This window comes from Poecilia reticulata, chromosome 11 (assembly GCF_904066995.2).
Source record: "Poecilia reticulata chromosome 11, P_reticulata-male-v2, whole genome shotgun sequence".
NCBI lineage: Eukaryota > Metazoa > Chordata > Actinopteri > Cyprinodontiformes > Poeciliidae > Poecilia > Poecilia reticulata.
Genome location: NC_088840.1, coordinates 5,760,103 through 5,787,816, shown reverse-complemented (window position 1 = coordinate 5,787,816; position 27,714 = coordinate 5,760,103). Strand labels below are relative to the sequence as shown.

Below are 27,714 nucleotides of genomic sequence, written 5' to 3'. Positions count from 1 at the left end.
TAACATTTAATATACAGGCTACATTTATCGGAACCACTGGAAAAGACGTGTAAAAAAAAAAAAATCTTAAAATAAATATACCTTGAGCATAATCTCACACTGATATCTAAAAAAAAAATCAATGTTCGTTTTGGTGACATTTACTCAGTGTTGGAAGAAAGATCTCACTTTTAGAAATAATTATCACAAAAACACCAGTGCCAAGGTTTATCTCCTGTTGGCTGAACTTTTTGTTGCCATTTTTTTTTTTTATTACTTTAATCTTGCTGAAAGATCAAATAACATATATTTGAGTTTTCTGGCTCAGTAGACCAGATTTTCATTTAAAATGTTTTGAAATTTCAACAAAAATTCAGAAGAGAAACAAGCCCACATCACCACACATCCTCCACTGTGGATGTTTTTCTGTTTCACAGATTTATTCTTCGTTTTATACTGAGCTGATCTTTTGTGTTTGTTGCCAAGAACCTCAATATTTTATTTTGTAATAGTAGGATACTTTTTTGCTGGTATCACATCCTATCATTGACATGGAGGGTTGGTGACCCCAACATGCCATTCTCTAAAAAGGGCTGCCAACAGATTGGTCACCAGTGATTTTAACATATGATTCTTAACATTTTTTACCAATAAATACTATTCTTGACCCCCAAATAAAGGTTAGAGATTTTGGACATTTTCAGTACAGTTTTTGGTTTTGTTCTTGCAGCTAATATGAACTTTCAACAATCAGAGCAATATCTGATTTGTCCCCTTTGGTTTTGTTGGCAGTAGGTCATTTTGAGCTTTTAAGCGAGTAACGCATGAACACAACATATCTCCAAACACACTTAAAATCATGTGTTTTCATGTAATTGTGTGTTATTAATGCTAACAACAAAACCGTGCAGATCTAAATCTGCTTGCCTGTGGTGACTATGGATAACAATAGCGTTCTAAGAGCAAAAGTTCTGCAACTCATCCCAAGAAACTGAAAAGTATTCCTGCGCACATTAATTTCTCCCATCATAAGTATTCCTGGCATTGTATCCTTTCCACTGGCATCCAAGAACAACTCGGTTAGCTAATGATACAAAATCTTGGATAATGTGATAAAGTGTTTTCTAACTACTGTAGTGCAATCTTTTTCCAATGGAACACAACTATTCATCTTCCAGATACATCTGGAAACATGAACAACGGAGCAGCACCTCCATGTAATGACTATGCTCTTTCTGGAAATGCACAAAACAGAAAGTTCTGTTCGTTTTGTCTGAATTGTCTCCTAATGTGTGTAAAATCTCCAAATAAATACATTTCAGGATCAATTGAAGAAGATCATTTTAAAAGTCCTGACATAATGTTGGGTACATGATTCCAGAATGTGTTTTTCGTCGGATTTGGTTCGTCCAAATCTCTACCTCGGATTACCAAATCCGAGGTAGAGGTGAACCGTCCTCTGTCCCACATCTGAAGCACAGACTGGTTTACATCTGTGTGATTTCTATGGTGTGAAAAATGTTTGACGGAGAATGTAGAAATGGGTTAGGGGATGCCTTCCTTTGTCAGATGCCAAAGTAAGGTAACAAAGTAAGGCAAAGTAAGGCATCTGACAAGAGATGCCTTACTTTGGGTCTGTATTTTCAATCCTCCTCTCTCTTGGCTGGATGGATAATTGTTTAGCTATCTTGAATTGAATTGCACAATTTGACATTTTGAAAATGAATTCACTTAATGGAAACACGTCAATTTCAAACAAACTTGTATTTCAATAAGTTTCGGCGCTGAGATGAGGTTGGTTTCTTGGCTGTAGCATAACTAGCTTATTCCGCAAAACTGCAATGGAAACACTTTTTTCCCGTCACACGAATCACGTGATCAACCACTATATGTTGCCACTGGCACAAACCAGGAAGAAGATGATGACAGGAAGTAGCTGGAGGATCATGACTGTGTGATCTTAGTTGCGTTTCTTATTTAATGGAAACACAGCAATTGCAAAAATTACGTTTTTCCAACATTAGCGGAATATCGACAAAGTTTTGCTCACATTTGCAGTGTAAATGCAGCTTCTGTCTTTTGGATGCCTTGATGATTTTTTTTTACTTTGGATTCGGAAGAGAATCGTTTAAAAAGAAAACCGATTGAACCAGAAGCTTCTTTGAGAATTTGAATCAGGGGATAACAACCAATTACGCAGAAATTTTTACAAAGTTAGGCGAACGTAGCACAATGTAGCTTAAAATATTTTTCGCAACCAAATCTTGACAAGGTGGTCCCTCCTGGTTTTATGCAGGTGCACCTGGATGAGACTTCTTGTGGTTCTGCTTCTTCTTGTGTTTGAAGAACACAAGGATTCAGGGAGTGGAGACATCACCAAGGCTAATCAGCCAATCAGAAATGGAATTTTCTAAATGTGCGGCTATGCCATGTTACACACCTAAACTGAAAAAAAGGAAGAATGGAAAGTAACCAACCTCTCCATTTAGGTAAAACTATCTGCCACTGAAGCCAGTTGAAGGGTTTACATTTCAGATATTAACATATTGGTTATTATTTCAAGTTAACCTAAAGCAAAAAAAAAAAAAAAAAAGTTAGTAACCTTTACCTGCAAAACATTTTGAAACACAAAGACTTTTAGGAGTCGTTTCTCATATCATATCATACTTTTTGGCTTTACTTAAGTAACATTATCATAAAATATCACCAGAGTCTCCAGTAAAATTTCTAAAGTCTCTACAAACTGTGAGTAATTTCTCTAAATGAAGAACAAACATGTGTTACCCAGAAATGCATCAGTTTCATATGCAGCTGATGTTGAAGTGAAACTTCCTGTTGGTGCTCAACCTTCATAGTTCTAATGTTAGTTTGTTAGTCTGCTGAACCTTCTGTGCCATTAGCACGACATACACCATTTATAGTCACTAGTGTACTTTACCCTATTCTCACATATGTTTATATTTACTCTGCCTACTGTAAGTGTTGGTTTCATATGTTTCATGCTGAAAACATTTGATTTGAAAAGTGTTTTTTCTGCCTGAATTTATTTTTGAAAATGTGTCCGTTAGTGCAATTCTTTTAAATCTTTTTTTTATTACTGTAGTCTTGACAATTCCAGATACACACATGCACATCACTGTATATGTTCTGTTACTTTGTCATGGTTTAGTTATATGTTATTTTATGTGGAAGAATATAAGCCTTTCTTCTTCCCACTCCTTTTTGAGACATATGCATTCTTGTTTATGTCTAAATACAGTATTATTATTATATAAATTATGAATTTGTTAACTCAGACAATGTCTTGGTCTTACTATATGTATACTGTTGCTGTGTATATTTGTGCATATGCTTTTTTTTCCTTTTTACCTACTAAAGGGCATAATATGCTTTTTTTTTTTCTTTTATGATTTGAAATAAAGTTAAAAAAATGTGAAATGTTTGTCTGATTCTGTTATTCAACAAGTACTTATTACTTAGGTAGCCTTTTTAGGAAATACTGTTTGGTTTTGTTCTCTTCATGGCTACTTATTACTTTTACTTGAGTAAAAACATGTTGAGGTAAACTCATCCCTCCAATTTTTGATGAGCTCTGCTGGTCTCGCATGTCACATGTTGTGATGTCACACAGACTAAACAGATGTGAATTTTGTGTTGCTTTTGCGTATTTGGTTTCATTTAACTTGCATTTATCTTTGTTCAAATTGCATTTATTTGCTTGCAGTGAATAGTGAAGGCTTCACCACTGATGCTGTTAGCTCCACTGACCTCTTGACCCCCTGTGTTTGTCTCTCCCCTGCTCTGCGTTCAGCATCGCCTCCTCCCACCCCAACCCCCCTTCGTCACATTGATGGTTTTCGGCCAGCAGCCTCCTGAAAACGGATAGCTGAGCACGGCGCTCCGACTCAACTGACCTATTTCATGTGATATGATGTGCTGAGATCGCAGCTGCATTCAAATTCAGCCTCCATAATGAATGAAAGGAGGAATTTTGGAAGCTGGAGCTCCCTCTTGACTGCTCTGTTTCTCACACTCAGATAAAAGGAAGTCTTTTTTATTTTTTAGTAAAATCTTCAGACAAATAACCGGCTGACTTAACCATCCATCCATCCATCTCTCTCTCTGGGAGGCAGTGTGCTGTAAATAATTCATAGCTGCTCCAATCTGAGCCCGTTTACTGTGCTTTGTCTCTTCTATGCATAACTGTTTGATTTGCAGAGTGTGATCTGTGTGAGGCCGTCACTTTGTCCATGCTTTTATCTCTCATACAGCAGGGACGGTGTCTGCACACGTTTGGAAGTTGGGTCGTACACGCATGGGCCTGTACTGCCACCTATCGTCTGGAATATGTATCTGTACCAGGTTCTGTAACACTAGTTGGATGGGTTGACATTTTCTTTTAAGGAATATACAGAAATATTATTAAGTCAACTCAACTGGATGGGAATTTGATGGGTAGAGGTGGAGTCTCCTGTTTCGGTCTTCCCTGCAATTCTTAAATTGAAGTGAATGTTCTTTTCTCCCACAATGTGCTTGAATAGGTTTGTCAGTTTTTATTTAATTTTAAGGCCAAACATTTGTTTTCTCCTACTAATAATTTTGGTTTTATAATACCTTATAAATGGATTCATTCCTCTTAAATATTTTCACAGTTTGTCTTATCCTTCTGACAGATGTAAAGTGGAAAATGAAGGATTAAAATAAAAAACAAAATCTGAAAAGTGTGTCATACTTTTATATTCCACCCCATTTGAATATGAAATTACTGTATTAGTTTAGTTGTTTTCTTTTTCTTTTTCTTTTTGTTTTGTTTAATTTGATTTTTGATTGTGTTTTTTTTTCTCTCTTTCTTTTTTACTTGTGTGTTGAAAGGTTAAAAATGACACAAAAAATAATTATTTCACTATTGTGAGAAGATGTAACTGTTTCTGGGCTGGACTAACCTTCTAGGTTTGCAGGATCCTGACTATGTAACGATGTGTGGCTCCATTTAATAACTTAGATGCAGTTTTCCATTAATTTTGCATTTGTGGTATACGAAAACAAACAAACAAACAATGTTCAGAAATATTAGTCAAACTCTAAACATTAGACCTCTGTCTTGGAGGTTCTGGTCTTGGCCTTGCACAATTTCAGTCCTGGAAGAATGGCCTTTGATGGATACCATCGATTAAAAAAACAATAGATTACTTCTGAAGTTTTCTGATTTTTCTTCTTTTTTTTGCAAATCATTGCATTGCTCTGTGTTGGTCTGTAGAATAAAACCCTGATGAATTATATCAAAGTTTGAAAAGGCTTAATAGGCATAAAAACTTATTCAAAATCACTGAAAACTGTAAAATTATATCAATAAAAGATGGTTTGCTGAAGGAGTTTTGCAGAAATATTCAAGATCATTAGCGGTGGAGACCCATTGTTTAGTGTTGAGCTGATTCCTCGGTGGTCCTCGGTTTGTATTCCGGCTCCTCCCACTGAGGCGGATAAGCTGCTGTGATTGGCTGAGAGGAGCTCCGCGCGACCTCCCCCGTGTAACTGAGAACCCGGCAAGCGGGCGAACCAGTGGGGTAACTGGTGTAAAATGGCGCTGTCTCAAGGAACAAAGAAAAAAGTTTGCTATTATTATGACGGTAAATACTTCATTTGGACATTTTACTCGCTCTCATATTCAAGTGTCCTTTACGGCGTGTAAAACTTCGGGGTTTTATTTTTCCTATGTCAGGGTTTTAAGTGTTGCAGCGCGGTCCAGCTCCGAAGCCGGTGTTGGGGAGCTAACGTTAGCTTGCTAACTAGCTTGTTTTAGCCGTGCTAGCTATTAGCCCGAATTCCGGACCCTGTACGTTGTTGTCTCTTCGGCTTCATTTTTGGTCACTCAATATTAAAACAACTTTTCATAAATTATTAAAGCCTCCTATGGGGGGTGTATTTGTGCATTAGAACTATGATGATAAATGGGGAGATGAGGCTATGCGGTGATAATCAGTGTTCCTCCAACTCGCTAACAACTTCCGAGAAGTGAGGAAGGATGCGCTCTGCTGCTTTAATTCGCTTCATCTTCCGAAAGGATTTGGGGCAGGATTAAACCATATATTATATACTTGTACTGGGAATAAGTATCGTTTAAATACTGCCTGTCATTGTACTGTTGCGTATTCACTGTTTTAAACTGAATGAACCCCGCCAGCGTTACATTTGCGCTGACGACTGCATTTTTGTCCTGTTTATGATTGATCGTTTCAAGCCAGTTTTTTTTTTTTAAATAAGCTGAAAAGTCCTGTTTGTACAGAAACGTCTGATGTTACTTCCGTATTCCCATTGTGTCGTGTGAACGCATGATTCGGGATGCTCATGAATAATTGAAGATGGATCTCATTTGGATGCGCATTTTAATACTCCTGTGCACGTAAGATACCCATTTCCTGTGATCTGCACGATAAATCGAATCAGATTTGCGATATCGGTGTGCGCAGTATCACAGTAGCAAGAATCCGCTTGGATTTGTTTCAAAGAGGCGGCATGCATTGACTATGCTTAGCTGGAAAGTATTTTGGACATTGCATAATTTTTCCTAATGCAGGCGCCTTTGGTTTTCATACATTTATTTAGTTTAGTTTTTTTTGTAGTTGGAAATACTTGCAAAGAGGTTGTTTTTTCAGCCAGCTGACCAAAGATAGGAAGGGGAAGTGTTGGATTAATATTATGCACAGCCTCAAAACGCAAAAAAACAAACTGTTCTTTTGTATTTTTTGGCATGTAGTCATAACCAAAAGTATGAAAAATCTTTAGCTGTATAAAACCCAAATTTTGCAACACTTCATATAAGTTGATTTGGATACTTCATGAAGTTCAGTATCTAAAAAAGTTAATTGTTTTTTTTTCAGTACAGTGAGTAGAATATAAAATAAAACACCAACTCATGTATGAATGGATTGATGGATTTGTCTCTTAACAAATTTTGCTAGGTGATAAATTGTCCCAGAAATCATTGTGATAAACGATAATATTGTTTTTGAGACCATTCTTAAGTAATGGTAATACCATAATAATTCAAAGATCAATAAACTTTAAATTCTAATGAACATTTAACACGGGAACTGGACGACATTTAATATATCCAAAATAAATAAACAGAACGTCAGAAACAACAAATAAAATGACCAATGAAGTCTCTAAACAACATTGTCCTTAAAAATGGATCTAGTTGGGAACAAAAAACAGACTGAAGACTTTGTCATCCAGTTTTTAGTAGAAACAGAGGGAAAGGAGAAAAAAATGATAGCTCATTTTAATCAATCATTATTAGTTTTACTGCGACAGGCGTAGTTGCCCAAAAAAAAGCTTCTCTTTTAGCTTCAGAACATTGGATGCTGACCAACCTACCCTGTTTATCTCCTGCAGGTGACGTGGGGAACTATTACTACGGCCAAGGCCATCCCATGAAGCCCCACAGGATCCGCATGACACACAACCTCCTCCTCAACTACGGACTCTACAGGAAAATGGAGATTTATGTGAGTCAAACAGAAATGTTTAATTTTAGAGTACAAATGTAACGCTCCAATTGGGCATACTTTCTTTTTCCTGCCATCTAGACATTTAACATAATTAACTTATGCAATTAACTTGGTTCCTTAAAGCTTTTTACAAAGAGAAACGGCTGCTTGCATCATCCCATTTTATTTTTTTGTCTTTTAATACAAAATCTTTTACTAATTTTTTTTTTTTGTTTTTACACTTGATCAGCTGTTGGTGTCTAATAAAATAAGAGCAAAGGAATGCTTGAATGGAATATTTGGTTAAATAAAACAATCTTTTTTTTTATTGTATATATATATATTTACATTATTTTTAACTAGTTTTCTTTTTTTCTTTTTTTGTTTATTTTGAAGTCTTGCAACAACATTTTGCTCAGTATGTGTGGTTGAAAGACAATAGTCTGTGTCTATGTTCCCCATATTATGATTAAACACTGCCATCAATAATTTATTTGACTTTTCTGTTGATTTTTAATTTCTTTTGTGCCCTCTTCTGATACAGACTTAAGCTGTAGGGATGCTAAAGCTAAAGGAGGTAGTTGAGGTCTTTGATTTGATGGAAAAGTGATGAAAATTGAAGTTCATTGCATTCAGCAACATCAGTGTAATGTTAAATAAAAACTACAAATGGTTCAGTTTTTAACTGCTGGTGAAGAAAAACAGGATTGGATTAACAAAGAACAGAAAACAATATTTGTTGTCGTAACAATGATATTTGGGCGCAATTCTTTAGATACTTAAGACTAAAATAATCACTTGTATTGCACTTGTCCATCGATAAAAGTTAACATAAAGCTGTGCTAGCTTATAGATATAAAACTAAGGCACTGCTTCAGACAGCTCAAACATTTTCTGATACTGACTTGAGTCACAAACCAAAAGGTTCTGTGGTTTCTATCCGTCACGATAGTTTTTTCTTTAACAGCTACTTTCCATACATTTTCAGGACTGTATGAATCTTTACGTCAGTCCTAATTAAATTTGTTTTCATCTTTCAGAGGCCACACAAAGCCAGCGCTGAAGAGATGACCAAGTACCACAGTGACGACTACATCAAGTTTCTGAGGTCCATCCGTCCAGACAACATGTCTGAGTACAGCAAACAGATGCAGAGATGTGCGTCCGGTTTTCTTCTCCACCGTCTCCTGCTGCTCGCCTCACATTCACTCAGTCAGATTCTCTGCTTTCTTCTTCTTACAGTTAATGTCGGAGAGGACTGTCCAGTTTTTGACGGTCTATTTGAGTTTTGCCAGCTCTCGACTGGTGGATCAGTCGGTGAGTTATCTATCGTAGATGATCCGTCTTCTTCTCTAATAGTCTTAAGTATCATTTCTAGCTTGATTTGCAGATCGTTAAGCTGAGCGGAGGGAGGTTTTTTCCTTACATTTGGGTCCAACTCTGTTTTTGTTTCAGCTGGAGCAGTGAAGCTGAACAAGCAGCAGACGGACATTGCCATTAACTGGGCTGGAGGACTCCACCACGCCAAGAAGTCTGAGGCATCCGGCTTCTGCTACGTCAACGACATCGTCCTCGCCATCCTGGAGCTGCTGAAGTGAGTCCAACACCGCTCTGCTGCTTCTTTTGCTTCTGGCTGCTTCTGTTTTTCATATCATGTCAAGTAGGATACCGATCCAGAGACACAGCTGAATTGACTTACATTTGTTTTTTAAGTAAATGTACTGAATTACAACTTGATTTGATTACACAAGTACAGCACACTGAAATACATCACTAGCTTCACAACTTTGGTCAAACATGTAAAAACAACTTTAATTGTTCAGTCAGTTCAATTAGGAGTAGAACAGCCAGTGTAAACAAGTGTTCAGGTTTCTATTAGTGGTAGAAACTTGAACATTTAAACACATCATGGTGGTGGCAGCATCATGCAGCGTCATGTCCATCATGATGGAAAGCAGTCAGGTTTAACAGGAAGAAGCATGGAGCTAAAAACACAGCAATCCTGAAAAGAAAACCTGCTAGTTGCTGCAAAAAAGAATTGAGACTATAATGGTTTGGGTCAAAGCATGTTCATGTGTTAATGGCCCAGTCAAAGTCCAGACATAAATCCAACTGAGACTCTTTGACAAGAGTTGAAAACTGAGGTTAAAAGTTGATCTTGAGCTGCTTTGCAACCAAAATTGAGTTTTGTGGCACTACTTGTTTGTCGAACGCATCGAATCCCAAAAGTTATTAGAGTTTCTGTCAGATTGGTGTTGTAATCTGACAATGTGAAACTTTAGGTTACTTGTTTTGGTGAGAGATGGAGGCCTGCAAGGACAATTTTACCTGGTGCTTGAAATTTCTTGACTTTAATTGAGGTGTTTTCAAGGTTTGGAAAGTCATTGATTTCTGTATAAAGTCAGAGAAAGTGATTGATATCCAAACTGCACAGTTTTGTAATAAAGTGCAATCAATTAAAAGGAGAAATTTGGAAAATGTTATTTGCAGTTGAAACTAATAAAAAGACAAAAAAAATTCTCACTATCTGAAGTTAAATCAGGCTAAACTTGTTAGAATCTAGATTCCAACAGTACAGTCTAACTAGTCAGTTAGAATCACCAAAATTATTTCTTACCCCACTAAATGCCACTTTCTTTCTATATTGTGTTTAATTTGAGTATAAAGATAATGTACCTAAAAAGATTTCTTTGGATTATTTACATTTATTGAATAGTATTCATAATGGCTCAATGCTCCAGATTTGTCCCTCCTTTGTGTGAAGTTGGAGCAGCATTGACCTGAACCCTGTACTCCCTCCAGATACCACCAGAGGGTGCTCTACATAGACATCGACATCCACCATGGCGACGGTGTGGAGGAGGCCTTCTACACCACAGACAGGGTCATGACCGTTTCCTTCCACAAATATGGGGAATACTTCCCTGGCACTGGAGATCTGAGGGTGAGTCTCAGAGCGTTTCTCCTGGAAAACATTTCAACACGTTAAAAACGTTAATCCAACCATTTCAATGTGTGCAGGACATCGGAGCAGGAAAAGGCAAGTACTACGCCGTAAACTACCCTCTAAGAGACGGCATCGATGATGAGTCTTATGAAGCCATCTTCAAACCTGTGAGTTGTTTTGCGTTTCAATACCTCTAATTCCTCAAATGAAGTTTGCTCGTTTGATTAAATGTTGTTTTTGTGTTAGATTATGGCTAAAGTCATGGAGATGTACCAGCCCAGTGCTGTGGTTCTGCAGTGTGGAGCAGATTCTCTTTCTGGAGACCGACTGGGCTGCTTCAACCTCACCATCAAAGGTGAGACAACGTCTCAGAGTGACGCTAACTTCCTTTAACACGTTACAAATTCAACTATGTGTGCATCTCCTCTTAAAGGCCATGCCAAGTGCGTGGAGTACATCAAAAGCTTCAACCTACCTCTGCTGATGCTGGGCGGAGGCGGCTACACCATCCGCAACGTCGCCCGCTGCTGGACCTTCGAGACGGCCGTGGCCCTGGACTCGTCCATCCCCAACGAGTTGCCCTACAACGATTACTTTGAATACTTCGGGCCCGACTTCAAGCTGCACATCAGCCCGTCCAACATGACCAACCAGAACACCAACGAGTATCTGGAGAAGATCAAGCAGCGGCTCTTCGAGAACCTGCGCATGCTGCCTCACGCCCCCGGAGTCCAGATGCAGGCCATCCCCGAGGACGCCCCGCACGCCGACAGCGGAGACGAGGACGAGGAGGACCCCGACAAACGCGTCTCCAGTAAGAGATTTAACACACACACACACAGGCGTTGGATTAGTTCGTTAGGGGGCGCTGATGATTGTCTGTTGCAGTCCGGGCCCACGACAAGAGGATAGCCTGTGAGGAAGAGTTCTCAGACTCTGAGGACGAGGCCGAGGGGCAAGGTGGCGGCCGCAGGAACGCAGCCAATCACAAAAAGGCAAAGAGAGTGAAGAAGGAGGAAGAGAAGGAAGGAGAGGAAAAGAAAGGTAAGGCTAGAGCAGTCCTGTTATCTCTTTAGAAATGCATGATATAAACAGTAGAAAAAAATATAAATTTGGCCTGAGAAAAAGACCTGTAGTTTAGTGGCTAACAGCAGCAACGCCTGATGATGATGTAACCATGTGGAGTTAAAGCTGAGCAAGAGAGAAGCAACATGGCTTCAGGTTTAAACTACCACTGTCAGCGTTAACACCTGATTGATCTATAAAGCTTGACGTGTTAATATCACATAATGCAGATTAATCACATGACCTATTTTGACCTAAAAGCCTCTAATGGAGCGTTACCATGGTCACAGCAACAAAGTTGTTGGCACAAAACGAGTGAAAAGAAGAACAAGGAGAGTCAGACTGATGTGCTTTAAAGAACAGCGATGAACGTTTGGATAAAAACAAGCTAGTATACAGGCGACTTATTGCAGTGATGAATATATATCAATATATTGACTGGACAATATTCTGTCTGTACATTTGCTCATTTCATTTCTGTTACCAATCTATATGATTCATTTATTTGCCATTGTCTTTAGTACATTTCTGTCATGATACAGATGTTAAACTCCATTAGCAATAGTGTTTAAAAGGTCTTAAATTTGAGTTAGTGAAACCTGCAGAAACTCTCACAGTGGTTTTGGTTTGTCTTCTGAGTTGATAACATTCTGTTTGTTTCCTAGAAGTCAAAGAGGAAGAGAAAGAGGAGGAGAAGATGGACACATCTGGGTAAGAACCAGTTAAAGCTTCTCCATATTTAACTGTCCATATCGAAAAGTTAAAGCACACACAACCAAAATCATTTGTTTCCTTCTTTATAATTTTGGGTACCGTATTTTCCGCACTATAAGGCACCTAAAAACCTTCAATTTCCTCAAAAGCCGACAGTGCGCCTTATAATCCGGTGTGCCTTTTATATGGACCAATATTGAACCACAACAGGTCTAACAACTACAGTAAGCAGCCGCCAACTTCATTTTCGCCCGTAGAAGAAGTGCGCTGTGCATGCTGGGATAGTTGTCAGAACGCTGGTTTGTTAATAAAGTTTGATAATACATTTAAAGCCGGGGGGGGTTGCGGGGGAAGAGTTGCGGCAGCGTGTTGATTGTTCTGTGTTACACAGAAAGCAGTTGGGCACAATATCGTAACACCGTGAGTGAAACAATGACTGGGGCAGACAACTATATAAAGTACTCAGGACCACTTCTTTACAAAAGTGGATGTGTAATAATAGAAATCGGCAACCCAAACTGAAGCGTCTATTCTATGCGCCTTATATATGAAAAAAGTTTTAAAATAGGCCATTCATTGAAGGTGTGCCTTATAGTGCGGAAAATACGGTAGTTTCATTTTACATATTTAAAATATTATGACAGGCTTAGCTGTAACTTATTGCTGTCATTGAAATGTTTTATTTAACATATTTACTTCAAAAAGTGAAGACCTGATCATGTGGTGACATGGATGTATTTTTCTATAGGTCACATTTCTGCACTAAGAATCACTTTTTATTGCTCTTTTGACTTTCTGATTTTGTTTTGAACTAGCTGTAAGCCAGTCTTGAAACTGAACCAAATGAACTATATTCCAATATGTGATGTCTGATCAATGTTTGTGTTTCAGACCAAAAGAGGAGATAAAGACAACTTGAAGTGATCCTGAGGGAGAAGTGTCCGTCCTGTTGTCCTGAGCCCAGATTCCTGTTTTCCTCCTGCAACCAGAGGATCTTTTTGTATTCCTGTTTTCCTTTGTTCCTACAGACAAACCTGCTTTCCATTGTTTACACGAGTTGAGCAGCAGGTGGATGGGATGGAGGTCAACCCCACCCACCTGCCACCCACTGTATGAGATGTAAAATTCCCTCCAACCCCTTTGAGCTCTTTGTGGACATCAGGTTTGCTGTGATAAGAAAACTGTTTCCATGCTGGAATTTCTGATTAAAGCCTGTCTGTGGGGCCTTCCTGTTTGGTTTTTTTTATTTGTAAGTATTTATGAAGCATCAAAAGCCCGCCCTAGGCAAGCAGTTCCACCTTACCGTATACTCATCAGTGAATGCATGCTTAGAATCATCATCTCACCTTCAGCATGTACATATTTCTTAGTCTCTGCCCTCCACCAGTCCTGACTCTCTGCTCATTAAGTTATTTTAAATCATGAATCCGGTCGGCTCATCCTCCCAGGAATATCTGCTCTGTGAACCCGTTTCCTTCCTGTGCTGTTTTTATGTTTGCGAGTGAGTGGGACCCTCTCCAGAGGCTGATGTTGCTGAGCAAATGACTTATTTAGAGATTTTGTATCATTTTACAGAAAAGTAGAGAAAGCCAGTGAGGGGCTTTCAAAGTGTGGCTGGTTGGAGTTGTATCCTTGTGAAATGTGCATTATCATATCTTTGTCATAAAAAAATAAAGAAAACGATCCAATTGTGGTCTTTTGTGTATATGCTCACAATTACAAATATAGTAATATAATAGTTGCTTAAGAATGTAAAGACCAACCATGTGTCAGGAAAGGCAGAATTTTTTAGGAGTAACTACACCTAAAAGTCATGGAATGGGATCAAATATTGAATTTATGCTACAAAATAATTGATTCTGTATATATTTTGTCACAAATGTAAACATTTATTTCTCTCTCCAGACCTTAAAACACAATTTTCATTTGCTATATTGGTAGTGTACTGTGATTGTTATATTGGTCACCATAATGCCAATTTCCTGTTTTGCAAGTGTTTTTCACTCGGAGCCAAAATGGTGACAAATTGAAGAGTTTGTGCTTCAATTACAGTCAAGATAAAATCTTTTTCACATTTACCGTTTTCCTGACATGCTTCTCTAACTCCTGGTTGTTACATAAGTTAACTTTTTGATGCTGCCACAACCTAATGTTGCTCACTGTGTGACATAAATGTGGCTCCTAGTCCAGCTAGTAGCTAAATGATCTATGTATCACAGGACTGGGAAAAAACTGGATTACTACTTTTCATCGCCAAGAAACCAATTTACATTCTAATTTAATATTCAGTTATAAAACCAAAATGGATGTTTATACGTTACAACAAAAACAAACCATCCTTTCCTTGACCTTATTTTATTGATAAGATTTGGAGTTTACAAATTAAATGTGATTACTGCTGGCAAATGTTAAAAAGTTTATAATTATAGTTCAGTACAAAGCACTGGAGGCGAGTGATGTTTTCCTTTGACTGGATTGAGTGATGTTAGCTGAAAGGGTTGCTTGGTTACGCCTCCAGCTCAAAGTCAAAGTAGTGTGGGTCAAAGTAATGAATTCGTACGTATCCGTCTTCTCCTCCACTGCTGTAACTGTAACAACAGGAACATCAAGCAGTTTGTTACGGGGTTGTTCTGTATTTTTAGAAAAAGTGGAAGAATTAGTCAGGCAGTACCTCTTGCCGTCGGGATGGAACGCCACACAGTTGATGGGGCCAAAATGACCTTTGACCCTCCCAAACTCCTCCTCGTATGCAGCATGGAAAAACCTAAGTGCAGAAAATTACACATCTAAGTAATAACTCCTTCAAAAAACATATTTTTCTTCCTTCTATCAACTTTAAACATGAACATAACTTCAGATTCTCTCTCACCTCGCCTCAAACTTGCCGATCCTGGTGGATGTTGTGGTGACGTCCATGGCTTCCTGCCCTCCTCCCATCACCACCTTAACCAAATGCTTAGTCAGACATTGCCATGACAACAAAGAGATTGACCGTACTCCATAAGAGTCATGTCTTACATGGTCCATTATAGGAGAAATGGCAGCAGAGTTTACAGGCCTGTCTGTCCTGAATGTCTTGATGTGATCCAGAGAATTGGAGTCAAAGAGCTAAGAGGACAACATAAGAGTTAGTGTTTAAATGTACACTTATTAATGTGTTTAAACTTATTAATGTGTTTAAACGTATTAATGTGAGTCTCACTTTAGAGGTGTTGTCTTTGGAAGCAGTGATCACCATGGTGAGATCGACGGATGTCTGGATGTCATTGATCTGCCTGGTGTGCTCCTTCGCCTTCTTCAGAATTTCACCAGACTGGAAAAGATCACAGCCCAGTTAGGACAAAACCACGTCTACACTAGTCCTTTTTTCCCTTCTTTTTTCTCTGTATTGTAAGTTTTATACCAAAAACATACTGTGATATACGTAGTTATTGCCACACATCACAGTAGCTATCATATGACTTTTATGGCGTATCTACAGAGGTGGGCAGAGCCTGATGTAGTTGTGTTGGCGTCGAACCTTAGCACTGAACTGGTTGATCTCTCCGTTCTCATGGCCTGCGATGACGAACTCCCCCAGAGCCCCCCACACCGCGCTGGTTATCTTGCACTCACTGCAGGGGACGGACAGGTACGGGTTGTTGTCCTCTGCAGACACACAAGTAGGAATGGTAGAAATAGTAAATTATTTAATAAAAATCTGAATTCTTTCCCAACAGTAAATATGGGTCAAAAACCTTTTTTTATTTTAAGCAACATCAGTCTGGGAGCTTGGTATAAAGGTTTGTTTTTTGTTTTTTTTGCTGATAACGATCACATGGATTGGATATTAGTAGCATTTATGGTACTAAATGGAAAAACCGGCAAGCACAATGTAGCAAGAGGACTGAAAAACCTATCGGTTACAATATTTAACAAATTGTTAACAGCAAGATGAAATTACACACACAGTCAAATAAATCTCACAACACTGTATTGAATAATGTCAGGAAAATAAGAAACACTCAAAGTCAAACTCGGGTAGCATTTAAATAAACAAACCAATATTAAGTCATCAAAACTGCCTGAGAGCATGGATCAATTAAATAGCCTCCTGCTTGGATAATTACTCTGACTTTAGAATGTAGAAATATCCTTAGCTTTGACCTACGTATATTACATTCTCCTTGAGGATCAAGTTTAAATGCTGTTTTGGTGAAGTCCAGTTGGAAAACATAACCGTGTGTGTGTGTGTGTATGTATCTGTACCCATCTGCTGTGGATCTCTCAGGTCAAAGAAGTTCAGGAAGCACTGGTAGCCCATCTGCTTGTCTGTGGAGAACATGATGATGTTGCCGCTGAAGTCGAAGCCACACGTCCTGACGGCAGAGTTGGTGTTGAGGAGAGCCAACTGTTTACCTGCGGAGAAACACGCAGGGTGTCACAAAAGGAGAAGTAACCATACCTTTACTTTTCTCTCATCTTTGGGGGAGGAGGAGGGAAATAACCAGAGAAGTCGTCACATTCCTCTAGGGTTTCCTTATGTTAGCTTTTAGCATCCAGGAGGAAACCTAGCCTTGCTAGCTTACCGGTCTCACAATCCCACAGGCGACAGCTGTTGTCTGCTGATCCCGTCAACACATTCTTGGTGTCCCCTGATGAGAAGTTAAGAAAGCAACACTTTCATACATTTAGCCATAACATTTTCCATCAGAGCCCAGAGAGGCGTAGAAGCAGGTCCTCGTGATGGAAGGATACAGTCGCAGTCAACACACCACACCGCTCCAGTGTGTCCATTATAGGTGCCGAGCCTTTCTCCGTTGACAGAGTACCAAACGTTGGTTACCTGGAGTGGAACATCACGTGAGATAAAACAGCTGTATCCCAAAAGTTACGGAGGTTACACGAACGCAACACAGGTCTGGACTCACCGTGTCTTTGGCTACGGAAAACAGCAGGTCTCCTTCTCTGTTGTACTTTATCTGAGTGATGGACCTTTCATGGCCCTGCAGTAGAATGGGTTTCTGGGAACACAGAACTCCGGGTTTAGCATAAGACCTAGTCTTTTACCACAGGGTGTGTATTTAGGCTAGATAAGGTTAATTTAGCTCAACTAAACCGCTAAGCTACAGCGCGACAACATCTCCCATTGCCCAACTATAAATACTCCTACTAGCAGCTAGTCTCCTTCGCAGCTAGCGTTAAAGCTAAGCTAACGCTAGCCGAACTAACGCTGGCAGATACAGAATGAAAAAATAAATAAGACACCCACGTGTGGGAATATATTTCCTGGTAAATATACTCACCATTTTTGCTGGCTAAGCGCCGTCAGTCTGCTCGGTTTATTCACTACGCGTCCCGTCAACAGAGAAAAAATTAACACTCGTGTGTGAGGCGCCGGAGCCGCAGCGGAAAAGGAATTAGACGTCATTCTTACGTCAAAAAGCAACATGGTGCGCCCCCTACCGTTAATAGGTGGTAGCGCAACCCGGGGCACCAGGAGGGTCCAGGGGTACTATGACTATACTATGACCATATATATATATATATATATATATATATATATATATATGGGTATCTCTTGAATTGCTACAAAATAAAAATGTATTTCCTTCAGCCCACTGGCTTTAATGTTGACACCTTGAGATACCATGAGGCCTAAATTCTGAACATCATGCCATGGAGTGCATCCCAGTTTTCCATGTCTGGCATATAGCCATTCATTTTAGCTTTTAAACTGGTTCTATTGATCCTGTGTCCAGACAGGGATAATCAGTAGCCCAGCATCATGACCTGTTTGTTCTGAAGATCCTGCAGCTTCCACTTCTCTTCCTAACATGGCGCCTCCTCACCCTGACTCTCATACTGACAGGAGGAACCACAGAGCTCTGTTAGGTTAAAGCTCATCTTCTGAAGTTGGGATATTTTTCCTCCAACAGGTTCCAGAGGAATCAAACCAGATGTTGGACTGGATTTTATTTCAATGTCATTTGTGAATGTTAGCTTCTCATTTTCAACAGTGGAGCTATAAAGGTTGAAAAAGGTTATTATTTTGGAGAAAGTCTCATCAACATCAATATTTCCACTAAATAAGAGGCAAAAAAACAAAATTGTTTGATGAAGGAAAAGCCTCTCAGACTCTGAGCCCGACAGCACCAAACTATTTTTTATATTAGACAATTAATTTAATTTCACACCATTATCGCGGTAGAAGCCATTTGTTTGTTAAATACTTAATGAAACATATTTACCGTGTTTGATGTTGTAAATAACTTATACTCACGAGATAATTAGTTCAAGTTTGTCGTTTATTGAATGTTCAGAAACTACAGCGGCTGTAATGAGCCAAGACAAAGGAAAACAAAGATAAAACAACCCGAACAGCTGATCAACTCTAAAACACTCGCACATTTTTACTCTCCGTCTCTCTCTGTCATTTAAACACACCCGTTGCCGTGGCAACCTCCTGAGCGCCACAAGCCGACCAGAGATTACGTTAAACACATAACATTCAGTCCGTTACGATATCAGGTTTTCAGGCTTGATATTTATTTTGCGATCATTAATAAGCGCTAACCTGAACACAGTGGTTCATTACAAATCAACACACAGTTAATTTTAAACTCCTGCTCTGTTGGTTATTTTGGTAATGGAACCGAAAAGCACAGAATTACGCAACACCTTGTTGAAACAATAATCACTGAGATTATTATTGTTGTTGGGTTCATTAATTTGAACACGTTTAGTTGATTTTTTTTGTTATTTAATAAAGTTCCGAACGTTTTAAGCGAGTCAGAGGAGGACGAGCTGGTCTCAGCGTCCTGGCGGCGTTTAGTTTGCCGAGATCGACTCAAAACCTTCCGCGATCCACGTGTTGCACCGCAGCTCTAGCAAAGCAAGAACAGTTCAGAAACAACATGAAATGAGGAAAAAGGTATTCATTAACTGATTATGTTTTAGATTGTTCTTGAAGAACTAATCAGTCAAGGCTGATTAGTGGGTGAACTCACGGCTGCACAGTGAACCCGATTCTTTTTTCCAGCAGACAGCCGCTCCTCTCTCTTGCAGGTGCTGCTTTCCCCCGCTACATCTTTTAGGCCGCACCCCCACTTTCACCCCTGGGTGGATCACAGGGGGAGCAAGTGAACCAAACCTAGGCTTTAGTCCGCTGTCGCGGGTTCAATTCCCATTTGCCCCATGTCCTTCATTTCCCTCTACGCCCTTCTTCCTATCAAGTTAGACGAATAAAGGTCACTATAGTGGAAAAACAACAACTTTACGTTGTACTGTTGCCTAATACTTCCATACATATTAATTATTGTGTGGACATCTGGGGACATTTTTACAAACATGTCTACGTGCTTCAGGGGAAAGTTACAGGAATAAATGCATCTGATCATTGTCAAAACAAATTAAATATCTGTTAGATTCCACACTTTAATATTTTATTACAATGTACTGCTCTTACAATAAACTCCTTCCATATTGTGTACAAAGGTGGACAACAGGAAAGTGATGGGGGGGTGGTGTCCCGCCAGACCGTCAGTTCCCGGAACCACAAAAAAAAAAAAAGCTTGTAAAACTGCATGCAGAATTGGGAATTCCAATTCAGTCAGTTTTAAACACATCAACCAGGCATTGATTAACTCAAACATACACTGCTTTTATTGAACAAGAAAAATATACAGGGTCAGATAAAAGTACTGCAAAAAAGACAAAAGGAAACATCTTTGGTTCCTTCTTATGCGCAAATGAAGTGGACAACAATGAATGCGTCCTTGTGGGACGACGGAAGAAAGGAAGCTTCGACATTTCTGGTTTAGCTGTCACCACTTTACCATAGCTACATATTCATAATCATGAGTCATACAGATGAGAAACTTGCATGTTAGTGAGTGAAACATTTCAGAAGTAAAGAAAAAAACATTACTCCATTTCCCCCCCATTTGGCTCAGTCAGCGCATCTTTCAAAAGCATCAGAAAGATGCAACGTATAACTCAAACCCAGGCGACGAGAGCAGCTCTACGTTAAGGGTCCAAATTGACCCCTCTCCCACAAGAAGACCTTCTGCTATGAAGCATTTAGTCAAGTTTTAAAGTATATACATACATAAATGGATATACATTCAAGCTAAGTGCTCGTCAGTTGAGACTGCCTTAGAATAAAACCAAGATGCAAGCGTTGCATAGAGGTACTTGAGCATTCTCTTGATTGAAACCTGATTACAAGCTACTGCCATCATCAGAGCGCGGAACAGACAAACAGACACATCCCAGACGCAGAAATGGCAAATTTAGTTATCTGAACTCTAAAGTGATTTTCACATATTCTAAACGAACCTAAATGAAACTGACTGAGAGCAGATTAAATTAGGAGAGAAGAGGGGGAGAGGGCATTACAAGCATCAGAGGGGATCACTTCAAAAGATTAAGGAGCCGAAAATCTGATTTTGAAATTCAAGGGAAAAAAATATATGTATAGTGTCATACAAAAAAAAACATAAAATAAATACAAATCTATGGAGCCAAAAACAAAAGTAAAGATGTAGCTTTACAAAAGAAATAGGGCCATGAGAAAAGAGCAAAAAAAGAGAAGAAAATTAAATCAAAACAAAAATGAAAAGTTTCATAAAGCCAAGAAAAAAGGGAAAATTTAATGGAAAAGAAAATAAGCACTGATCTGTGGAGTTAGCAAAACCTTAAATAATGAAAACCAGGAATGTGACAAAATTAGAAAAAAAAGGGGCACAAGAAAAAAAACAAAAAGGAACAAAAAGCAAAAGTAGCATTTAGACAGGAAGAAATATGAAAATTAAATGAAAAAATATGTAATAAAGAAGCAAACGAAAAAAACAAAAGGAATGCGATCAGGACATTACAATGGAGTATTAGGGCCATACTAATGACAGAATAAAGTCATAATAATATGAGGATAAAGTTGAAATAATACGGCAAAGTCATATTACGACTTTATTCTCAAAATTTTATTTATTATTATTTTTTAAATTTTCTTAACATGGCCCTAATACTCCGCCAGGGTATTAGGATCATTAAAAACGGACCAGGGTAAAAAAAAAGAAAAAAAAAGGCAGAAAACAAAATAATAATAAAGGAACAAAAAGTAAATGCAGCATCCAGAAGTTTCTAGAAAGAAAAGTCAAAACAAAAAATAAAAAATGTATGCAGCCAGAAAGAAAAAGAACCCTCAAAATTTCCCTTATTAATTCTATAGAACCTTCAGAATGTTCCAGGTTAGAGATGTTGTGTCGCACAAAAAGTAAGTGAATGTGGTGTCTTTTAGAACGAAACCCTTTCCATTACACAATCACTAAGACAAAACCCCGAACACACACAGGCTAACAACCTATTCTCTCCAACAACCAGTTTGACTTGTGTCAACCCAAACGGCTCCTTAAGATCCTCTCTGGTCAACTTATTAACACCAGCTGCACATTCACACCCTAAAGTTTGAAGTGAATCACAAGTTTCTACTGTCAATCCTCTCAGAGGAACTGCTGAGTCTTGAGAGTGGAGATATCAGAGTGGAAAGACACAAGCTAACAAGCTAACCGCGCTGTTAGGAGCTAACTGTTGTCGTTCCAGCAGAGGAGCAGCGTCTTGCAGGCTGGTGGTTTGAACGTGGAGGGGGAAAGGAAGAAGCGGTGGGCGGCCCCTGCTTCATTCCAGCGCAGGAAGAGGGGGCAGCGGCCCCGCCTCTTCCTGCGGGGCGTCTGTGTCCGGCCGCGGGCTGCAGTGACAGGAAGTGGAGTCTGCGACGGGACAGCTGCTGGGCTCCGGCAGAGAGTCTGTGGGCGGGGGGGAGGGTGAGTCGGTCCCAGGGTCGGAGGCGGGGGCCCCTCCGGTGCCGCTGTCCCCGTTCAGGTTCTGGACCTTCTTCTTCAGGTCGTTTCGTTCCACTTTGAGCGCCCGCCGCAGCTTGTCAAGCCGCTGGACTTTACCCTGAAGCGCCTCAAAGTCCTGGTCCCGCACGGCTTTCTGGAGACATTCACAGAAAAATATCCGTCAACTTCTGAGTTCATTTTCACACAGATATTTTTGGAATCTGTCAAAATCAGGATTTTATGCTCATACATTAATATTTCTTGATGTAAATAATATCTCAGTAGCGCTGACCGTGTATTTTGGGTCATTATTGACTATCAGTTCAAATTTAAATGTGTTTTCACATCTGACAGTCTGGTACACTTGGGGGAACAATATTGCAACATTTGTCCCATTTTCAGCTGCACCGTGTCAAACGAACGAAAACCTTTGAAAAACCTGTTCCCCTCCTTGCCTGTGAGGGCGCTGCACCAATAACCACTGAAGACGACAATGAGCACGACTTCCTTCTTTACAAAATCTAAACAAAAATGGAATGGCTTCAAGCATTAGCGGTTGTAGGATTTCTCTATCATTGTTGGTAAAAGCCCACCAGCCATTTCTCCTGCTAGCGCTTGACTCATGTTTATTTTGGTTGCCATTTACCCAGAATGCCTTGCGCTATAGTTCGCTTCCTGCTTTTGGAGCGGTTTCTGGTCTGCTTGGCATTCACATATGCATTCGAACCACAGCATTGTTCACTTTAACCAAATGGAGATTTGTGTTTTTAGGTTTACCAGAGTTTGCTTTATTAGTCTGCATCATTCAAATACCCATTCATGCCTCCACAAACAAACTGCACTTTCTACGCAAACTAACTAGAGTTTGATTAAAACGGACTAAACAGGGCCGGTGTCAATGCGCCCTTAGTTCCAGCAAGAATTTTCTGTATTGGGCTCCAATCAGACATTTTGGCATCACTGGCTTTCAATACAAACTCCTCCAAAGCAGCATAAATTCTCTAATATTTATTGCTTTCTTTTCGATAAAATTGCAGTCATAAAAAGAATTGTACCTCCTCAGCCATCTCCAGCAGAGCCTTGTTGCTGCTCTCCCACCTGGAGCGGTACATTGCCGTCTCCTTCTCCAGCTTTTTGATCTTTTTAGTCATCTGTGTGCGAGACGAAAACAAAGAGTGATGTTAGAGAACGGTGGAAATAACTCCAGTAACATTTCTGTTGAGGTTCCACACCTTTTCCATCTCTTGCTTAAAGGTGGTGAAGACTTCGTTGCTCTTAGACAAGGTGGTCTGGAACTCCTCGAACTTTTCCGTGTACAGCGACAGCTAAGACGACACGGCAGCCATAGTTAAAGAGCTGAATTCAGGGTTTCTACAGTTTTCCCATAGCAAAATTTAAGCAATTTTCAAAGTAAGTTCTAAAATATGACAAAATATTTTATACGCCTGACTGATGAACAAAACACTAATTTCACACAAAAAAAACTCCCAATTTTAATACCATCATCACAACTTCTCTCCTCTATTCAACCCTACGTTTTTACCAGCGTTTCATTGTTTCACTTGTATGATGAGCTCAGCTGATGTGCAGTTACACCAGGTGTTTGCTAATTGCTGCTGGCTAGTCTGAAGGAGCTGAGAGGGTGATCACAGAAGCTCAAAATATTGGAAATGGCAGCCATCATATATTTTGCACATCTGAATGGTTGCCAGGGGAGAGTAAAGGATTTCTCAACCATGCATAAAATAATGAAATCAACACTCCATGTATGTTTTTGATGAGGGAATAACATTATAATATGATGTGAAGCTCAAAGTTGGTTTTACATAATATTGCCCCTTAAACCCAATATTTCAAAGAAAACACAAAACAACAACAAAAAGCGTATTGGTATCAGTACGGGTATCAGCAATACAGGCCTTGTATTTACTAGGTATCTGATCGATATGTTTAGTAGAAAGTTGAGGCCAAACCTGCTGTTTGAGGTGAACCTCTTGCTGCTTCATCAACTCGCATATCCTCTGAGACTCCACAGCTTCCTTCAGCAGCTGCACATGTAAAACAAACCGTAAACGGCGAGTTCTTTCAACACCATGAACAGACGCGTATTTAGTTTCTCCAAAACGGCGCTCACAAAGTCTTTCTCCCGGTCGTGGTGTTCCTCAGACTCCTTCAGCATCTCCTGCGCCTGGTGCAGCTTGGCGTCCACCAGCTGCTGCTGCAGGTCTTTGTGCTTCACCACTTTGTCTATGTGCTGTTTGTCAGGTCACACACATATACACACAGTTCTCCGTGAATAGAAGGCGGCTTAAAAAAGCCGAACGCAGACGTGAAGAGGAGAGGTCCTCACCTCTTCCCGCAGCTTGTACTGCTCGTAGAGCTTCTTGAGTTTCTCGGCCAGCTCGGCGTTCTCCTGCCGCAGGCTGGCGTTCCTCTCGTTGTGCTGCTCCATCTGAGCCTGGATGTCATTCAGAGTCACCTGGAAGTGGGACGTCACCTCCTTCCTCTTCTCCTCCTCCAGTCGGGTCCTCTGGATCCCTTCCTCCTGCGGGGGGAGGAAGAGAGTTGAAATTCATCAAATAATTAAAATGAGATTGATAAGTTCTGTCCTCATGATTTTTTTTCTTCATAATCCATTTTATTTATGTTTTCGGTTCTGCGTGGGGTTTTTGTATTTCTGTTTTATTTATCGTCTCGTTTTATTTTGGATATTTAAAATGTCTTCCAGGTCCAGTGTTAAATGTTTTTTCACAAAATTAGAGTATTGATTTGATTAGTTTATAAGAAGGCGAACTTACCAAAAACTCCAGCTCTGTGTGCCTAGAAGGCGGAGCTAAGTCCACTCAGGCATTTTGCTCAGCTGAATGGTTGCCATGGAGATTAAAGGATTTCTCAAACATGCATGAAGGACTCAAAGCAACACTCCACATACATTTTTGATGAGGGAATAATATTATAACATGATGTAAAGCTCAAAACTGTTGATTTTACATAACATTGCCTTTAATCTTGTTTAAAATGTAATTTTTTGGACAGATGTGGTTTTGTAAAAAATTTAAAAAGACTATCACCTTAACATAGACCTCTTAAAATGAGTTTTTCTACATTTTTACTTTTACTGTATTTCTTATTTACAAAATTATGTTTGTTATTTTTGTATCTTGTTTGTTTTATGGGACTACGGATGAAAATGGGCATTTTGCTAACATTTTCGTATTTTTGACACTGTTGCACGTTCATTAATAAGCACTCTACCATTTCATTATATTACTTGAAAATGGTTTCAAAACACCAATATCATTTATTGCAATCATTTCAGGGACAAGTTATTGTCACAGGTCTGGAATTACTCCTGCTGAGCCGATTTAAAGCGGCTGGCTTGCTACCTTGAGCGTGCGGTTGTGTCTCTGCAGTTCCCTGCAGAGGCTCTCCAGCTTGCTGCGGGCCAGGATGGCCTTGCTGTGCTCATTCCTCAGGGTGTCCTTCTCCTGCACCAGCTGGCTCTGTTTCTTCTGCAGCGCCCTCATCTGTTTCTGGGTGGTACGATGCTCTTCCACCTAAAAAGAGCGATTAAAAATATATGTTTTGGGTTAATTCTTGTAGCAAATGTTTAAAAATATAGATATTATTTAATCAGTTCCTCCAGGATTTTATGATTGTTTTTCTGATTTTACTTACAGTGAAAATGACTGATTTTGTGGAGCTACTTTAGAAATACCTGCTTGTCCAAGGAGGCCAGTGCCTACAAACAAGAGCGTTGCTTGCTGTTTGCAAACTGGTGTGATGCGAGAAAGTGTTTCACTAACATCAAAACCTCATCCTAGTGGAAACAAGTTTTATTGAAACACGTGAGGTTTTTCGAAATTGAGCGAATTTATCTTTGTCATTCCAATCTGCGTAACATCATGCTCAACAGGAACGCAGCCAGTACTGATGAGGACTGAGCAAAGGCTGTCGATGCTCTGTATACATGTGATTTCTAATACAAATATTTTTGTTCATTTTAAATATATTTGCAACAACCAAAAGTAAACATTATTGAGGAAGTTTGTATACATTTTCAGGGAAAAGTTGATTTAACGTGTTATAGAACAAGGCAGACAGCGAAGTCCTGTCAGTTCCCTCTGGATATACTGTATTAACTGCAGATTACACGTAGTCTGCAAGCAGAACCTGATGTTTATGTATATGTTTTCTCTATTTTTAATATCAGGAGAGCACAGTTAAACCGTAGTCACTCACCAGGTCGGCATACTTTTTGCAGAGGCCTGCCAGCTTTTCCTCAGGCGTGCTCAAGGTGTTCAGAGTCTGCATGAGGAGTGTGATCTCTTTGCCTGCATCACACAAACATCATTTAAATAGAAACAAAAATTTTTGACAAATCAGATCAGCTGAAAGAACTTTCTTCAAGCAGTCTGTTTCCTACCGAGGCCCTTCACTTTCTTCTTCTCCTGAGTCTTCTTCTGCTCCTTCTCTGCTCTATTGACCTTGCCCTCCTCCGATTTGTCGTCTTCCTTCCCTCCAGTCAACCCGTTGAGCACCAGGCTGTGTGACTGGCCATTGAGCAAGGCACCGGCGTCGTCCTGAAGGCTCTCCCGGCAGTAGGTGCTGAGGATGTCCTCCAGCTGCCGGCTCAGCTCCTCTGCCATGTCGCACTGAGACTCGGCAACTGGACACAGCAAGGGGGTGGGGGGAGAGCGTTTTTAAGTCAACCGGTAACTATGGCAACCTTTAACAATTTCTACATTGAAATTACGGTCCTTCATTCCCACCCTCGTTGGTTTGTGGAGGACTTTTTGCGCGTGGGCTCTGTGATTCGGCCCTGTTGGGGCTGTTGCTGTCCGAGCCGCCTGCAGTCGCGTGAGCCGCAGGTGGAGCAGCAGGTGGAGGTGCCTCGGAGACTTCACCTGAAGGTGGAGCATCCTCACTACCAGGACTGCTGGGAGACTCTTCCGTGTCTTGTTTTTTCATGTCTAAACCAAGAAAACGAAACTATAACAAAAAAAAAACCCCGCAAACTTTTGAACTACAGTCAGACTTATCGGTTTAGGAGAACATTTTGCCTCAAGACTCAGAAGCTTCGAACCAAGCTAAAAAAAAAAAAAAAAGTCAAACTAGGATTATTCCCAAGTAATTCAAAGCAAGAGCTTTCAGTTTCCATTTCAGCACAGGCTAACCCTGGTTAGCAGCTACATGTAGCTCAAACTGCAACGAGAGCAGCGTTAGCTTGAGACAGGAGCCAGAAACGATTTAAAAACAGAATAAACACGGAGGGCTTTAGATACGTCAACACTGTGATACACCGTTCCTTACCTGAAGAGTCCAGAGAGAAACTGCTAATGTTATCTGTGAATAAGCAGGCTTCGTTACCAGCGTGAGGTCTGTGTTGAAAACCTAACTTCCGGTCATAACTTTGGATTTCTGTTCTTCGTCGTGCAGTTCAAGGTTCAGCGGGCTGCTTGGCGCCCTCTGCAGGGTTCATTGAGTTATGCTCTAAATAATTAATGCCGTTTAAGAGGGTAAAAAGAATCCTCACTTACTAGTTTATTTGAAAACAAGATTCAGTAGTTTATGGAAATTAAATTAATAAAATCACTCCTCAATGAACAGAAACGTTTATTCAATGAAAATAAAACTATAGTGAAGTACAGTGGTGTTAGTTGTCATTAACAACAACTAGGTCAGGGTTCTTATGATC

At 39.8% G+C, this 27,714-nt stretch overlaps 3 protein-coding genes across 3 annotated transcripts; 1 reads left to right on the top strand and 2 right to left on the bottom strand.

Moving 5' to 3' along the window:
- Positions 1–5,448: 5,448 nt before the first annotated feature.
- Positions 5,449–13,883, top strand: hdac1 (histone deacetylase 1). The gene is made up of 12 exons (XM_008421404.3): positions 5,449–5,606; positions 7,375–7,487; positions 8,510–8,627; positions 8,712–8,786; positions 8,925–9,063; positions 10,272–10,413; positions 10,491–10,583; positions 10,663–10,771; positions 10,850–11,230; positions 11,305–11,460; positions 12,147–12,192; positions 13,087–13,883. The coding sequence occupies exons 1-12, from the start codon at positions 5,558–5,560 to the stop codon at positions 13,112–13,114; spliced, it is 1,449 nt and encodes a 482-aa protein (XP_008419626.1). The 5' UTR covers positions 5,449–5,557; the 3' UTR covers positions 13,115–13,883.
- A 651-nt stretch (positions 13,884–14,534) lies between these two features.
- eif3i (eukaryotic translation initiation factor 3, subunit I) lies at positions 14,535–17,622 on the bottom strand. Its single transcript, XM_008421403.3, has 11 exons — positions 17,481–17,622; positions 17,106–17,198; positions 16,933–17,020; positions 16,764–16,829; positions 16,444–16,593; positions 15,716–15,843; positions 15,398–15,508; positions 15,214–15,303; positions 15,065–15,138; positions 14,867–14,959; positions 14,535–14,783 (listed from the first exon to the last, which is right to left on the bottom strand). The coding sequence occupies exons 1-11, from the start codon at positions 17,481–17,483 to the stop codon at positions 14,702–14,704; spliced, it is 978 nt and encodes a 325-aa protein (XP_008419625.1). The 5' UTR covers positions 17,484–17,622; the 3' UTR covers positions 14,535–14,701.
- A 2,194-nt stretch (positions 17,623–19,816) lies between these two features.
- Positions 19,817–27,485, bottom strand: txlna (taxilin alpha). Its single transcript, XM_008421402.3, has 11 exons — positions 27,330–27,485; positions 26,789–26,989; positions 26,443–26,685; positions 26,259–26,350; positions 25,403–25,573; positions 24,367–24,561; positions 24,151–24,270; positions 23,990–24,064; positions 23,249–23,341; positions 23,072–23,167; positions 19,817–22,170 (listed from the first exon to the last, which is right to left on the bottom strand). Exons 2-11 carry the CDS (start codon positions 26,985–26,987, stop codon positions 21,853–21,855), a joined length of 1,602 nt encoding a protein of 533 aa, XP_008419624.2. The 5' UTR covers positions 26,988–26,989; positions 27,330–27,485; the 3' UTR covers positions 19,817–21,852.
- Positions 27,486–27,714: the final 229 nt, after the last annotated feature.